Source organism: Thalassophryne amazonica, chromosome 17 (assembly GCF_902500255.1).
Source record: "Thalassophryne amazonica chromosome 17, fThaAma1.1, whole genome shotgun sequence".
Lineage (NCBI taxonomy): Eukaryota > Metazoa > Chordata > Actinopteri > Batrachoidiformes > Batrachoididae > Thalassophryne > Thalassophryne amazonica.
In genome coordinates this window covers 31,184,019-31,200,633 of record NC_047119.1, presented here as the reverse complement: position 1 = coordinate 31,200,633, position 16,615 = coordinate 31,184,019, and the positions used below count along the sequence as shown (strand labels likewise).

General features: G+C 40.4%; 1 protein-coding gene across 1 annotated transcript; it reads right to left on the bottom strand.

Annotated features, from left to right (window-relative positions):
- Positions 1-3,590: 3,590 nt before the first annotated feature.
- On the bottom strand, positions 3,591-16,602 carry LOC117529258 (probable E3 ubiquitin-protein ligase TRIML1). Its single transcript, XM_034191991.1, is given in 3 exon segments — positions 3,591-7,073; positions 7,075-7,302; positions 16,493-16,602. Coding segments are annotated over 2 exon segments (1,623 nt in total). The 5' UTR covers positions 7,294-7,302; positions 16,493-16,602; the 3' UTR covers positions 3,591-5,669.
- Positions 16,603-16,615: the final 13 nt, after the last annotated feature.

The window sequence follows — 16,615 nt, the reverse complement described above, 5'->3', positions numbered from 1 at the left end:
ATTTTCCAAATTATTAGAAAAGTTATTCAATAATAGATTAGACAAATTCATAAATAAACATAAATTACTTACTGATAGTCAATATGGATTCAGAGCACATAGTTCAACATCACTTGCATTAATAGAATCAGTTGAGGAGATTACAAACGCCATAGACCACAAATTACATTCAGTTGGAATATTTATAGACCTTAAAAAGGCTTTTGATACAATTAATCATGACATATTAATCAATAAACTTGAACAGTATGGGATTAGGGGGTTGGTGTTGCACTGGGTGAGAAGCTACTTAAGTAACAGAAAACAGTTTGTGAAGTTGGGGGAATATACATCATCATGCTTGGACAATGCTTGTGGCGTCCCACAGGGGTCAGTATTGGGTCCAAAACTGTTTCTAATTTATATAATGATATTGTCAATGTTTCCAAAATATTAAAATTAGTATTATTTGCAGATGACACAAGCATTTTTTGTTCAGGGGGGGATTTGCAGGAGTTACTGAGGAGGATCAGTATAGAAATGGGAAAATTGAAAATATGGTTTGACAGAAACAAATTATCATTAAACTTAAGTAAAACAAAATACATGTTATTTGGCTATTGTAATACAGACATACAGGTTCAGTTACAAGTCGAGGGGGTAGATATTGAAAGGGTACATGAAAATAAGTTTCTGGGGGTGATAATAGATGATAAGATAAACTGGAAGACTCATATAAAACATATACAAAGTAAACTGTCAAGAAGCATTTCAGTTCTAAACAAAGCGAAACATATTCTGGACCACAACTCACTCCGCATTCTTTACTGCTCACTGGTTTTACCATATTTACAGTACTGTGCAGAGGTATGGGGTAATACTTATAAAGGTACAACACAATCACTATCAGTAATGCAGAAAAGAGCTATAAGAATTATTCATAATACTGGCTATAGAGATCATACAAATCCACTATTTTTACAATCCAAATTCTTAAAATTCACAGACTTGGTTCATTTTCAAACAGTACAAATTGTGTATAAAGCAATAAACAATTTACTTCCAGCAAATATTAAAAATATGTTTTTTAACAGATCAGGGGATTACAGTCTGAGGGGGAAATTTAATTTAAAGCATCAGTGGGCACGAACAACATTAAAAGGTTTCTGTATTTCTGTCTGTGGGGTGAGGATGTGGAACAGATTGGGAGTGGGGCTCAAGCAATGTCCAAGCATGAACCAGTTCAAACAGCGGTACAAAAATATGTTTTTTTCTAGGTATAGGGAGGAGGAAGGGTAATGAGGGTTAGGGTGTTTTTGTTTTTTGCTTCGGCTTGTAAATATATAGTATTTTGTATGTAAGTAGGTATGTGTAGGTGTATATTTATGTTTGTGTATATATATGTGTATATATGTATATGTGTATATATGTATGTATGTTGATGTGTGTATGTATATATGTATGTGTATGTGTATATATATGTATATATATATATATATATATATATATATATATATATATATATATATATATATATATATATATATATATATATATATATATTGATATCGGTTTAGGTGTGTAGGAATCTATGTGTATATGTGGCAAAGGGTATTACTGGTTGTGGGGAAGAAGGGGTAGGGATAAATAAGCTGATGCTTCACCCTACCCCTTTTCGGACATGTTGGGTACACAGTAGGAACTTTTTTGTTGTTGTCTTTACTGATCTATCTTGTAATTGTTGTTGTATCAAATGTTCGAAATAAACAGTTTTCATTCATTCATTCATTCATATGTGCCCAAGGGGTGCTATATAAACGGCGAAAAGCAGGGGGCCTAAGACAGACCCCTGTGGAACCCCAAATTTCATATCACTAAGGTTAGAGGTAGTGTTACTGTACAAAACACAGTGAGAACGACTGGTCAAGTATGACGTCAGCCATGCAAGGGCACTCCCAGTAATCCCAAAATGATTTTCCAGCCTATCAAGTAGAATATGATGATCCACTGTATCAAATGCAGCAGTGAGATCTAACAGCAACAGAACCGTAGTGGTGTCCGAATCCATTGTAAGCAGAAGATCATTCACCACTTTCATGAGAGCCGTCTCTGTGGTTACGCTGTATCATTCATTACTTGTCCCATACATGACTTATTGCATCAAGGTTTGAGGAAAGACATATAAAACAAAACAAATCCAATATTTCTGTTACAAAAGAAAGCTATAAGAGTTATTGTGAACCAACAAATCCATTGTTTGCTTGTTTTCACATTTTGAAATTCCGAGACTTGGTTGATTATTTTCGGATACAGACGATTATTTTACGATGTATAAAGTTAAAAATGGACTCTTGCCTCAACATGTCCAGCAGCTGTTTAAAATGTTGGAGTTCTGTTATCATCTGCGAGGAATACTGGTATTTGATAGAAGAAAGATTCGGACAACTGTTAAGTCTGTGTATTTCTGTAAAAGGTGTTAAAATCTGGAATAATTGTTCTGAGAGTATTACGTTATCTGGTACACTGGCTTGCTTTAAAAGACTTTATAAAAACAATATAATTACTTCTTATAGTACGAAAAATTAGGTGAGCTGTCTTTGTGGCTGTTCTATTTATTTGTGCATTGTATTACCGTTTGTTTCTCTGTGTTCAGACATTTTATTTCACTGATTGGTATTTGTTATGAGTGTACTTATAAGTGTGTGTATAGTAACTGGTGTAAGGGTTGGGTGTTTATAAGCTTCTGCTTCAGCCTACGCCCTTTCGGCCGCACTAGATTGGGTAATTGTTTAGCAGTTTTTGTTTTATTTTCTTTGTTTTCTTTTGTTTTGTAAATGGGAGATTAAGTATGTTTTGTGCGTGATGAAATAAAGGACTTTGAATGAATGAATAGTGGAAATGGCCCATGATGGTTCAGAGCTTTACAGGCCAACAGTAAGATTTTAAAATCTATCCTTTGGCTCACAAGAAACCAGTGAAATATTTAAGGACCAGTGTGATATGGTCTAGTTTCCTAGTGTTTGTGAGGACTCTCGCGCCAGCCACCTGGCCACTCTACTATACAGGCCTGATTGGTGGATTGCTGCAGAGATGGATGTCCTTCTGGAAGGTTCTCCTCTCTCCACAGAGGAATGCTGGAACTCTGACAGAGTGACCATCAGGTTCTTGGTCACCTCCCTGACTAAGGCCCTTCTCCCCAATCACTCAGTTTAAACAGGCGGCCAGCTCTCGGAAGAGTCCTGGTGGATCCAGACTTGTTCCATTTACAGTTGATGGAGGCCACTGTGCTCTTTGGTAACTTCAAAACAGCAGAAATGTTTCTGTACCCTTCCCACGGACAGGAAAAAACTTACTTCATTTTCCACTTAGTTTTACCCTTAATGTATCCAAAAACAAAACACTAATTTATAAGGGGGATGTCTTTATGCATAAAAATATGGCATAACTGCTGCAAATATGTATGTAGTTTTGCAGATATAGCTACTGATTCACCGTGCCCCAGTTTCCCCAGTATGTGAAGTTGTAACTCAGAAAGAAAGAAAATATCAGATTGTTCTAAACACATTTAACTTTATTGTAAGGAACATGGAGCACAAATATACTGAACTTGATGCTGTGAAACTTTATTTATTATGAACACACAAACAATCTCAGGAACACAAGAAGAGAATTTCACTGACAGATTAATTTTTATACAATTTGCTTTGTTATCAATTATGTTTGATCAACATTTTTAGACTCAGTAACCATTATATCATAACTACTTGTAGCACATTGTCCGTGGGGATCCACAGGCTCTAGACTGGGTAGTGTTTATAAAATAGGTAGCTGACATTTTTCAAGATTAGTAATAAATTATACAAAGTTTCTATAATGAGTTGGAATGCGTGTGACTCAGAGGTGGTTTGTCAAAGACTGCAAGGGAAGCTCAGCTTCCCGAAAATGTCAAAAAAATTCAATGGTCAAAAATATGTACAGTTTGTTATCATTTCATTGACTACAAATGCATTAGAACATGTTCATCTTGAAGATGAGTTTGTTCAGAATCAGCTACTTAACACAAATCGATTGACTCTTTTGTTAACTTCTTATAAATTTTTTTGTCATATGGTCTGTGGTCAATGCATTTTCCTGTAGAAGCCGAGCGTCTATGGAAGTAAATCTGTGCCATCAGAGTTTGAATGTGAATTTTTAAGGTTTCATTTTTTTTTAGCATCAAAATCAGAGTTTGAAGCATCCTTTCACTTCAGTGGGGCTGCCTGGAAAAGTTTCTTCATTGCCACAAAATGTGAATGTCATTGGAAAAAGCCACGATTTTGTCCCACCTCTGGACCTCAGCGTCCAGCTGAGTGTCTCTGGGGTAGCCCGTCCACAGATTTACTAGATAGGCAAGACCTGTAGAAAAGGCCGAATCTACATATCTGAATTGACCAAAGCACAAGTTTTCATGTCTTAAATGTAGATAACAGTGGAGATGTCGGTCAGAGAATCAAAACAAGCACTGACAGCTGCAGCGCTTCAACCTTTCAAGATGGCAGGGCCGCCATCCGCTCAGGGGCTGGCTCGACCCGATGTAGTATATCTGTGAGCCCAACAACCGGCCCCAGATACTGGCCTCTCTCTCCAAGCCTGTGATTGGTTGGCGACCAAGACGCTGATGTCAGCCCATGCATCATTCTCACGTTGATGTGGCGTGAGCGCTGGTCTCCAATTGGTTGTTTAGGCGAGGGAATTACAGTGCTGCTCTCCTATTGGTCGTTTAGCAGTGGGAACTCTCACTCCAAAATGGAGGCCAGTATCCGGCCCAATTCATAGCCAGGCCGGTTGTCGGGCTCTCTGGGGGTGAATGGAGCTGTGGGCGGGCAGGTTCTGCACTATGATTGGATGATAAGTCGAAAGGCTGAATCCTGGTTTGATTGACAGCTATAGGAATGAGAATTAGTTTGCACATTTTTTGCATATTTATGCATTTTTAAATGTATGCCAAAGTGTTTTGCATGTGCTATGAATCAGTCTGTTTTAAAGGCAAACAGAGAAGCACACTGGATTAGATGTTATGTGAGAAGATCTTGGTGAGTTATTTTATGCTTCATTTTTCAGTGTTTAAAAGTCGTTGCACGTTAATTAATGTCCCGTTCACAACACAACATCAAGTTATACATAATTCTCAGTCCATCCGGACATATGTGGTAATAATTAGTGGTTGCTGATGTATTTTACTCATGAAAATGAGTGACGGAAAAAACGAAGCTATCTGAACCATTGAATCAATATGAAGCAGTGTCCAATGTTCATTGCTGTGAACTAATATCCCTAATTTCTGCTAATTTCAACTTTCTGTTTTCGAAGCATTCATCCTTGACCCAAAATACATAAGTATAACAAACAGCAAATTTCAGCTCTCTCCAATTTCTCCTTGATTGAAGCCAAACACACACACACGCAAAAACATACACAGAGGGCACTTGGCTATTAATATATAGATGTGTTTGAATAATAACATGAATACCCAAATGTAGATTAAAAAGATTAAAAACATGTGACCCCTTTAAGTTTTAAATAAAAATAAAAATAATGTAATCATTCAAACAGAAATCTAAAAATGTGTGATTAATAATAAACATAAACACAGTGCACAAACACTAAAAATTTAATTGTTGCATGACAGAACTTTTCCCCCCAAACATTTGTTATTCAGTGTGATTGACAGGACAGATGATCAGAGGGGCGGAGTTTTTACCACCATCATTTGAGCAAGGACTAAAATATGGGTAGATTTTCTGAGTGAAGGAGCAGCCAGTAAAGGAGTAAAGAAGATCTGTAGCATCAACATCATAAAACGAGATCAGACCCTCCTCATAATCCACAAACACCCCGACCTTCTCAGGCTGAGACCTCACAGAGAGACAGACTGAAGGACCAGCATTAGCGTCATACTTTTCATTCCTCAACCATATTGTCCAGTAACCATTCTGAGGACATAATGTGATGTTTCCTTTCCTGTTGACGGACTCTCTGGCCACTCCTAAATCCCACTCAGTCTTCCCTTTAACCTGAACCTCAAAATAAAATCTTCCTGCAGAGAAACTCCGCTTTGCCAAAACATTGACACAAGGTGAATATCTCTTTGGGTTGTCTGGGAGATTCTTCTGTTCATCACCATGTTTTACTTGTTTTCCATCATGAGACAGGATGAGATTAGGATGTGCTGTATCAGGATCCAGAGTTACATCCACTGCATACTGCTGGACCCTCTTCAGTTCAGCCTCACTCACTTTCTTCATGTTTTTTCTGATGGACTCCTCCAGCTGACTCACAGCTCTCATCACACTCCCCTCATATGACGGTGGATGGACTCTGACCACAGTCCAGTCCTTGGTGGGTGGAGCAGGGCTCAGGGACTGGAAGCCTTGGAGGAGGTGGAGGTGGTCTTTAGACTGTGAGAGCTGCTCCACCTCAGAGCTCCTCTTCTGCAGCTCAGAAATTTCACGTTCCAGCTCTGTGATGAAGCCTTCAGCCTGGTCCTCTGTCATCTTCTGCTTCTCCTCGATGGTCTCGAGAAGCTCATTCAGGCCTCTCTGAACAGACTCCATCAGCGCAGTGAAGATCTGAACACCAGCTGATATTTCTTTGCCTGCATTTTTCTGACTGAGCTCGACTGACTGTTTGATCTCCTGAATCTTCAGTCGTCTCTTCTGAATCATCTTCTGAATTTCAGCTTCCGTCTTCCACAGCTCAGTCTTCTTTTCTTCACATTCTGCTTTCAGAGGAACAACATCATGTGACTTGTGGTCTAAAATAGTGCAGAGCATGCAGACACACATCTGCTCGTTCTTGCAGAACAGCTCCAGCAGTTTGTCATGTTTTTCACACATTCTGCCTTCCAGGTCCTCCACAGGGTCGATCAGCTGATGTCTCTTCAGGCCTGACCTTGTCAGATGAGGGTCCAGGTGAGTCTCACAGTAGGACATCAGACACACCAGGCAGGACTTCAGGGCCTTCAGTTTGGCTTCAGGACAGACGTCACAGAGAACTTCTCCTGGTTCAGCAGATCGTTGCTCTGAGCTGCTGCTGACTTTCTTTGAACTGATCAACCATCTCAGAGATGAAAATATTGACCTGCAGCTCAGGTCTTGTGCCAAAAACCTTTTTGCAGTTGGGACATTGACTAGGAACATTCATGTCCCAGTGTGCAGTGATGCACTTTTTACAGAAGTTGTGTCCACATGATGTGGTAACTGGATTGGTGAAAACATCCAAACAGATGGAGCACAAGAACTGATCTTCAGAAAGCAGACAGCTGGCAGCAGACATGTCCACACCCTGAGAACAAACAAAACTGAAATTAAGTTATTTTTTAATTTGCTTTTAAAATTGTAATCCATGATTCCTGAAATGATGGAAAAATCAATAATTTGTCACACTTTACTTTAAATTCCTGTTGACAAGTGGCACAACATTATTGAGGCTCATTGTGAAAGTGACGAGTGAAAACTACGTTTGTCTGAACTAATATGTGTTTGCTGATTTCACTGGACTCCAAGGAACATGTGCAGTGAGGTGACACCAAAAGGTGGTGTGAAAAGACTGCAGATTATTGATTAGTCAGAGAGAATCATCACTATTATTGCATCATCACTGTGTGAGACAGGAGACAAAAAGACGTCCTGAAAAAGCCAACATTTTTTAATATTGTTAGACTTGTCTGGGGGCCTGCGTGGTTGCCATTCAGGAGCCAAGACTGTTCTGTGGTGTCATGGATGTTGTGACGTGCAACACCAGCACATGTTACCAGACTTGTTAGGCAAGTAGTGCTGTCTGTACAGTACTAGTGTAATATAAAAACGTAAATATTCATCGCAACAGTTTTATTGGGAGTTGCTTTTGTAGCAGGAGGAGTATTCCCTGTCTCTCCCAGATTGTCATTTGGTTCATCCAGTCCTCGTTAGGGGCGCACTTCAAAAGGAGTGGTGCCTTATGGGTGGGCCCTTCCTGGTTCGGCATGGTATTGAGCGGGCATGCTTAGCCGTTGTTTTGGTGTTTGTCGTTAATGATTTTATTCTGCAGCACGTCATCATGCAGCTAGTTGCCAGCCTCCTTCTGTGCGCTATCTGTGTGTGCGCCTCGTTTTCTGCAGCTCAGGTACGTTGCTGTAATCGCACTGCCTGCAAGACTGCCAAAAGTTGCTATAGCTTATTATTATATCTGTAAATTTACAGCAGGCAGGAAATCTGTGGTTATCGTGTTGTGGGGGAAACGTGATCCGTAGGTCGTTACGGCGGCATCAGCAGCTGTGGCGCTCCTTCCTCCCTTCCTGTGATTAAGTGGCTAATCCATTGGTATGTAGCTCAACATGTTAACAATGCATATATTATGTTTTTTTTTTTAGTAATTTAATAATTTGTAATGTCATGGCAGATCTCTGGGGTGGACAGCGGCTCTGGACCGGCTGCATGAGACCGCTGCTGCTTTGCCTTACTTGGTTTTAGCGTGTTGTCTGTACGTGTTAATGTTAGCATACCCCCCTGGTGGCTAACTTAGACACCCGCAACATACCCAGGCCTCTTTGCTCAGTAGCGCTTGTGGGGGTTGGGATTAGGGTTTAGTAATTTTTGTTTTTTTTATTTTATCCTTTTTCTTTTAACTGTATATTGTGTGTTTCTTTTTAATATTGGCTGATGTGCTTTTTTTAAATTAATTAATTTTAAATCTTTTTTTTTTAACTATGTCTTATTGGGGGGATTGTTTTGATTTCTTTTATTTGTTTTTCAGTTGTGGGGCGACGGTGGTGGTGTAGGGGCCCAGGGTGTTGGATCCCTCGATTTTGGTGTGTTGTGCTTCACCCACCCCGCAGGATTGGACCTTCACAGTGTGATTGTGCTGTGTGTCACGTGTGACTGGGGTGCTTATTTCTTTCTTTAGGGACCATCATTGCTGGTGTCTCCTTTTCACCGGTAAGCCCTTGCTGCTGACCAATCCCTCCATGCTTTATATTTGTTAATTAATTTTTAACCACAACACAAGATGGCCATTTTAAACATTAGAAAATAAAAACTGTGAGTTATTGTAACTTGGGACCACGCCTCTGCTTGTTTTTCTTACCCTAGTTTGAGAATCTCTATTTTTTTTTTGGTGGTGACTTGTCAGGGTCACCACACTTTGATGAATTAGGTTTATTACAATCGGCAGTGAAAAAGGAAAGGTGATACCATCCAGTGGGAAAGTGCCATATATGAACAACAAACCTTTCGCCATCATCAAAGGTACAGTGGCGGTGTTTCCAAACACCAGCTGCCAAAATGCTGTCATGGAAAATTCAGTAACACTTTTTTTTTTCAGCGCAAAATGTTAAAATTATAACTGTTCTCAACCTCTCATTAATTTCATGTTATAGAAGCTGCTGCTATCATGTTTTGAAGGTTTGTACGGGAAAAAAAAGTGAAGCATAGGCAGGATTGGTGTAAGAACCCCAAACAACTTCCTGCTAACCTGGTGGTTATGGTGCTAAAGTCTAAGTCAGGCTATGACGGATTCAGGAACTGTATGTGTAACGGATACAAAGTTCTGATATCTGTTTTTGTCCAGTTATAATTCTTTTCTCATTTCTAAAATGCGTTCCTTGTCAGCTGATATCTGAGAAGTCCATTGGAAAGTTTTGTGCATACTCAAAACTTTGAGTAGCTATCAGACTGAGAGCTTCCTTTGTGGTTGTAAATTTGTTTACCGTTTTGTCCTGTACTTTTTCCTTAGCTGGTCAGTGGACATCCGGTAGATGTTAGTTTGACTCCAGTGCACATCTGTCACTCAAAGTGACGACGCCCCTAATTATTCATATATATATATATATATATATATATATATATATATATATATATATATATTTTTTTTTTTTTTTTTATTATTATTATTATTTTTTTTTTTGTCTTAAAATAGCTCTAACTGATTAGTTATTTCAAAAATGTTCACACACACCCAGTACTGTTGTCATGAACGGGTAACTACCTACAGAGACCAAAACCACCAGGACGTAAACATGTTTATTGGTCCTGTAAAGTCTAACAGGGGCTTCCAATGGGAAAGACTCATGTTTGAAGCCAGCCCCAAGTGGCCTTTCAAGGAATTGCATGATTTGCCACTTCCCTGTCGGCTTCATTGAGCAGGACTGGATGTTAAGGCTTGATCAAGACCCATTATGACATGTTATGAGTTCTGACCATCTGTTATTCTGATTATAGTTTGTCAAAATGATACATTTTTACATGATCTTATCTATTCAGAACAGATTCATCTGATGATCAGTGTTATTTAGTGAGATGTATTGCTGAAATATTTTACACTGATGGTAAATAATTTCAGGGTTTTATAAGAAGTGAAGTTGAAGTTTGCAATGTGTTACAGAAGTCATGTGACTAACATTCTGTTCTTTCTCAACTATGACTCTCGGGAGAAAACTGATTACTTTATAGATTTATACTCCAATGCATGAGCTCACAGAGATAAACAGGGAGGAATAATCAATGGATTTGTTGTGTGGGCCGCCCGAAGAGGAGGTACTGCTGGCCAACGCCAGAGGGCGCCCTGCCTGTGTCGGGTTTCAGGCACCAGAGGCCGCAATCGCAAGGTGTCACCAGGAGCCAGGAACTGACAGCTGTCAGCAATGATCATCATCATCCCCATAAAATCCTGGAGGAGACACCACATCTCTGCCGAGTTATCAACTTACCACGCAGGAAAACTTTCTCAGCCGTTCTGTGTCGTTCGCACAATACTTGCTACTGAGTTTTGCAATCGTAACCTTTGTATACTCGCAGCTTGGAGCTGGGTTTGTGGAAGTTGGAGGGAGTTGGCATTCCCACTCCTCACTTTCCTAACTTGCTAAGTATACTGTTGGTACTGCACGTTCTCAGAGCTCCTGTTTTCTGGGAGTGGTGGATTTTTCCCTCAGGAAGGAACTGTGATTTTTTTACTGGGTGTTCACACACCCACCCTTAACCTGTTTTTGTTCCCGCCAGCAGTACTGGATCTGACAGCTGGAAGCAGAGGCCACCTGGGGACTCGGGACTTGGCAGCTTCGACGTACTGCAGGTCTTCGTTGGCGGTGGAACCTTGTGGGTCCCGGCTCTTCTCTGGATAGGCGTCTCCTGCCCTCGGGCCTGCCCACACGTCACCTGCTGTACTTCTGATTGACTGACTAAAAGCAGTATTTGACCTGTTGTGCACATTTGCTGCAATAAATTGTATTTATTGGCTCATCAATTGACCGTTCATTTACGCCCCCTGTGTTGGGTCCGTGCATTACACTTTCCCCAACAGGATTATCAATATCAGTTTAATGTTATTATAAAATTTTGTGCTTTCAAAACAATTCAGCTTTAAACGCAAAAGACTTTAAAAAGATACTTATGAGCTCTTAATGAACAAGATACGTTTTTACTCTAATTTGCAATGTTTAGCTCTTATTGTTATACATTATTTGATATATGGAAGATTTTCCTTATTTTTGCAGCACATTTGCTTTTGTAATCATGCCTAATATTTTTGCACAATACGGTTGCTTCTATATGAACATTGTCCTCAGACTAACAGCAAGTAGTTTTGATTCACTGACAGTCAAATAGGAGTGTTTTCAGTCAATATCTAAAAGACTGACACTGAAATAATGTTATAACACTTAATAATATCCACAAATCCAATCCAGAGTTTTGTTATGAGAAAATGTATCTGCTGTAGCTTCTTAAACTATTTAAAGATGTTGGTGCTTGTTTCCAGAAACTGTAACATCATGACATTCATGAGAAGACTATTTGCTTTCAAGCTGTCAAATGTCCAAAATGTATAAATATATTAAGCTAATTCAATAATCAGCTGGACTCACCAGTGATGACAGAGACTCTGCAGAGTTGCTGAGAAAGATCTGGTGAATTTAAGATTTTAAACACAAAGTAATAGATTCACGTTGCAGCTCCACTCTCACTGTGACCGACCTCAGGTTTAATTTCGAAATCTTCCTTTATAATGTTGTTCAGCATCAGTTGATGGCTGTAAAAGTCTAACAATCCCTCAATCACTCTAAAGTCCAGTTCACTTATCTCTGGCAATATGATAGCAACATACAGAGCATCTGTAAAGTATTCACAGTGCTGCCATTTTTCCACATATTATGATACAGCACAAGAATGGAGCACAAGAACTGATCTTCAGAAAGGAAACAGCTGGCAGCAGACATGTCCACACCCTGAGAATAGGTTCAAAACAAAAGTGGAATTAAATTGTTTTTTGTTGTTGTTGTTTTTATTTTTGGTTTTGAAATCAGAAACTATGATTCACGTAATGATGGGAAAGTCTATATTTTTGCTGCAAAAATGTAAATTCACACAGTACAGTGCATCTGGAAAGTATTCACAGTGCTGCAATTTTTCCACATTTTGTTCTGTTACAGCCTTATTCCAAAATAGAATAAATTAATTCTCTCTCTCAAAATTCTCCACACAATACCACATAATGACAATGTGAAAAAAGTTTTTTGTTTTAGATTTTTTGCAAATTTCTTAAAAATTACAAGAAAAACTAATAACTCACGTGTACATAAGTATTCACAGCCTTTACCATGAAGCTCAAAATTGAGCTCAGGTGCATCCTGTCTCCACTGCTCATCCTTGAGATGTTTTGACAGCTTAAGTGAAGTCCACCTAGGGTAAATTCAGTTGATTGGACATGATTTGGAAAGGCACACACCTGTCTACATATAAGGTTGCACAGTTGACAGTGCATATCAGAGCACAAACCAAGCACAAAGTCAAAAGAATTGTCTGTTGACCTCTGACACAGGATTGTCTTGATACACAAATGTGGGGAACGGTACAAAAACATTTCTGCTGCTTTCAAGGTCTCAATGAGTAAAGTGGCCTCCATCATCGGTAAATGGAAGACTTTCACCTCCACCAGGACTATTCCTAGAGCTGGCTGCCCACCTAAACTGAGCAATCGGGGGAGAAGGGCCTTAGTGAGGGAAGTGACCAAGAACCCGATGGTCACACTGTCAGAGCTCCAGCATTCTTTTGTGGAGAGAGGAGAACCTTCCAGAAGGACAACCATCTCTGCAGCAATCTACCAATCAGGCCCATATGTAGAGTGGCCAGACGGAAGCCAGAAAGCACTTGTTGGACTCTCAGACCATGAGAAACAAAATACACTGGTCTGATGAGACAAAGATTGGACTCTGGCGTGAATGCCAGACATCATGTTTGGAGGAAACCAGGCACCATCCCTACAGTGAAGCATGGTGGTGGCAGCATCATGCTGTGGGGATGTTTTTCAGCAGCAGTAACAGGGAGACTAGTCGGGATTGAGGGAAAGATTAATGCAGCAATGTGTAGCAGGATGAAAGTCCCGGGTCCCAACTGAAAAGACATTCCCGCTAGCTTGGCTAATGGGGAGTTCCACTTTGGCTGACCTGGTAGAGGAATGGTCTTTTGGTGCGAGCCACGTGGGTTCGATCCCCCACCGTCATCCTGGCCACGAAGGTCCTGCTGCTTCAGTCTGGCGTCACGAACAGGATGTGGGGTCACAGAGTATGCTAACATGCACCTGTGACTTCGGGACGAAGTCAAAAATGGTGGGGAGTTCCCCTTTGGCCGACCTGGTAGAGGAACGGTCTTTTGGTGCGAGCCGCGTGGGTTCGATCCCCCACCGTCGTCCCGGCCACGAAGGTCCTGCTGCTTCAAATGTACAGAGACATCCTGGATGAAAACCTGCTCCAGGGTGCTCTTGACTCAGACTGGGGTGACAGTTCATCTTTCAGCAGGACAATGACCCTAAGCACACAGCCAAAATATCAAAGGAGTGGCTTCAGGACAACTCTGTGATGTCCTTGAGTGGCCCAGCCAGAGCCTAGACCTGAATCCGATTGAACATCTCTGGAGAGATCTGAAAATGGCTGTGCTCTGATGCTCCCCATCCAACCTGATCGAACTTGAGAGGTGTAGCAAAGAGGAATAAGCAAAACTGCCCAAACATTGGTGCACTGAGGTGGTGGCATCATATTCAAGAAGATTTGAGGGTGTATTTGCTGTCAAAGGTGCATCAAGTATTGAGCAAAGAGTTTGAATACCTACGTACATTTAGTTTTTTATTTTTAAGAAATTTGCAAAAAAATTCCAAAAAATATTTTTTTTCACCTTGTCATTATGGGGTGTTGTGAGTAGAATTTTGAGGAAAAAAATTTCATCCATTTTGTTACAAGGTTGTAACATAACAAAATGTGGAAAAAGTGAAGCGCTGTGAATACTTTCCAGATGCACTGTGTTCCAGAGTTTGTCCACATTAATATGACTCACTGAGAAAACTATGTCCATCTCCACTAACACATGTTAATGGAGCTCTCTGACCTCTGTTTTGTTGAGGAGTTCACAAATTGTAAAACTCTTTGAAATGACCAAAAGTTAATTTCTCTATCTCATCATTCGTTTTAATTTCATGTTTGTTTAAAACCAAACAAACCATTTGAATCTGTTCATTCACTGCAAACTGAGTCGTGGCAGCTTGTTGAGGAAATTGGACAAACTCATGGGTTCTGTTGTGAAAGTGTTGGAACACGGACCCACAACAGGGGGCGCAATGAACGGACAATGGAGAAAGTAAATAAGTTTTTTACTGTCGTGAAAGTGCACAACCAATACAACAATTGACAATTTGGGTTTACACCGAATTCCACTGGTGTCGTGTGGGCAGGCTCGAAGGTAGGAGACGTCCGTCCAAGTCGAGCCGGAACCACCCAGATTTCCCCTGCCACCGAACCCTGGAAATACTGGAACCGCCAAGTCCCGAATTCCCGGGTGGCCACTGCCTCCGCTCGTCGGATCCGGTACTGCTGGCAAGAGAACAAACACACAGGTGTGGATGCGGCTGCACCCAGTACACAGAGAGGGAAGAAGCTGACTCCACCTCACGTCAATACTGCAGAAAGGTGAGTACTTATCTTTTAGTAGTCAGCTGTTCTGCAAAACTCAGAGAGACAATATAATGTAGCAGAGAATCGTTACCTCTAACGTAAGGCGATATCTCGGCACTGAGGTGGAGACGCCGTCCTCCTGATATACCTCTGTGCTGAGTGGAACAGCTGTGTCTGGTGATGGGTGACAGCTGTCACCCAGGCTACTCCCATAAGGCGGCAGCGCCCTCTGGTGCCTGGAGCCCGCACTCCAGGCAGGGCGCCCTCTGGTGGTGGTGGGCCAGCAGTACCTCCTCTTCAGCGGCCCACACAACAGGTTCAGCATTTATGGGTCCTGATAAATTCTGAACTGCAATTGTCCAAATATGTTTGGCCCCACTCTATAATAGTGTACCAAAAACAAAAAGTTACCATTTTAAAACTGTTTGCTTGATTTTGATGATGAGGGTAATGCCACAGTCTTTTTTTTATTGATTTTTAAATGCAATATTTTTTTATTCACAACATAATATGTGTTTGGTGGACTTCACAAAAAGATATAGTATGAAATATTACATTTTTATTTTACAAAGTATGTTTAAGCAAGAGAGTCAATATTCATTGTACACTGAAAATAAACACTGCTCTGAAAAATGAAAACTTTCATTGAAACAACCAGACCCAGGACTGAAACACGTTTAAGAAAAAAATACAAATCTGTACTGAGGATGTGGGTAAGATACTGGGTTACCAGTATGTAGGCCTGGGTTCAAGTCCTGTTTATGCTCTCTGTATCCTTGGACAAGACACTTTATCTGCATTACCTCAGGACACCCAGCTGTAAATGGGCACAGGCCTTGACTGGGGACCTAATCTGCATCGGACTGGCGTCCCATCCAGGGAAAATTGTAGACTCTCTCAACCCTACACACGATGGAATCTGGAGATAAGAGTACTATGTCACTGGATTGTGACAGTGAGCAAACAGAAATTGCGAGTTAATGCACTTGATTCGGTGCAATGTTTGCTGGGTGTTGCATTTCCCTAGTTTGAGTTGCACGTTGGAGATTGCATTTCACAAAAATTTTGAACTACTCTGATTCTGATTCTGATACGACTCTCCAACGTCTAAAACCAGTGTGTCTGCATTCTTGGTCACAATTTTAAACTCCAGCTTCAGGTCTTATAAAACCCTGACATAAAAATCTTGACAGTTGGATAACATTTGCCAGAATTAAAAAACACACAAAAACAACACAACTTCTTTAAATCCCAGACTTATTAAAATTTTATCATTTCAGATTTGACTTCCAATGTAAACTTTATTACTGCCTGCATTTGTTGATCTGCAATCAGGTTCTCTTTTTTTGGAGGGGGGGTCTCTCAGTTATGATGTACAGTGGGTGTACTGTGCATCATATTGTGAGAATCATATCACACATTTTACAGGAATAATTACACTTCAGGAATTAACCTCAAATTAAACTATGGTCTCTAACATGCTGTGACAGACAGTTAATATAACAGGAATTCTGTCAGTATCCAAATATATTTGGACCTAACTGTGTTGTCGTCTTTACTCACCAGTCGTTGACAGAGATTCTGCTGAGTTGTTGAGTAAAATCTGATTAATTTAAGCTTGTAAAGACAAACAAATGCTGACTGCACATCTTCTGTGCTCCTAAATGACTGTGACTTTCATTTCAG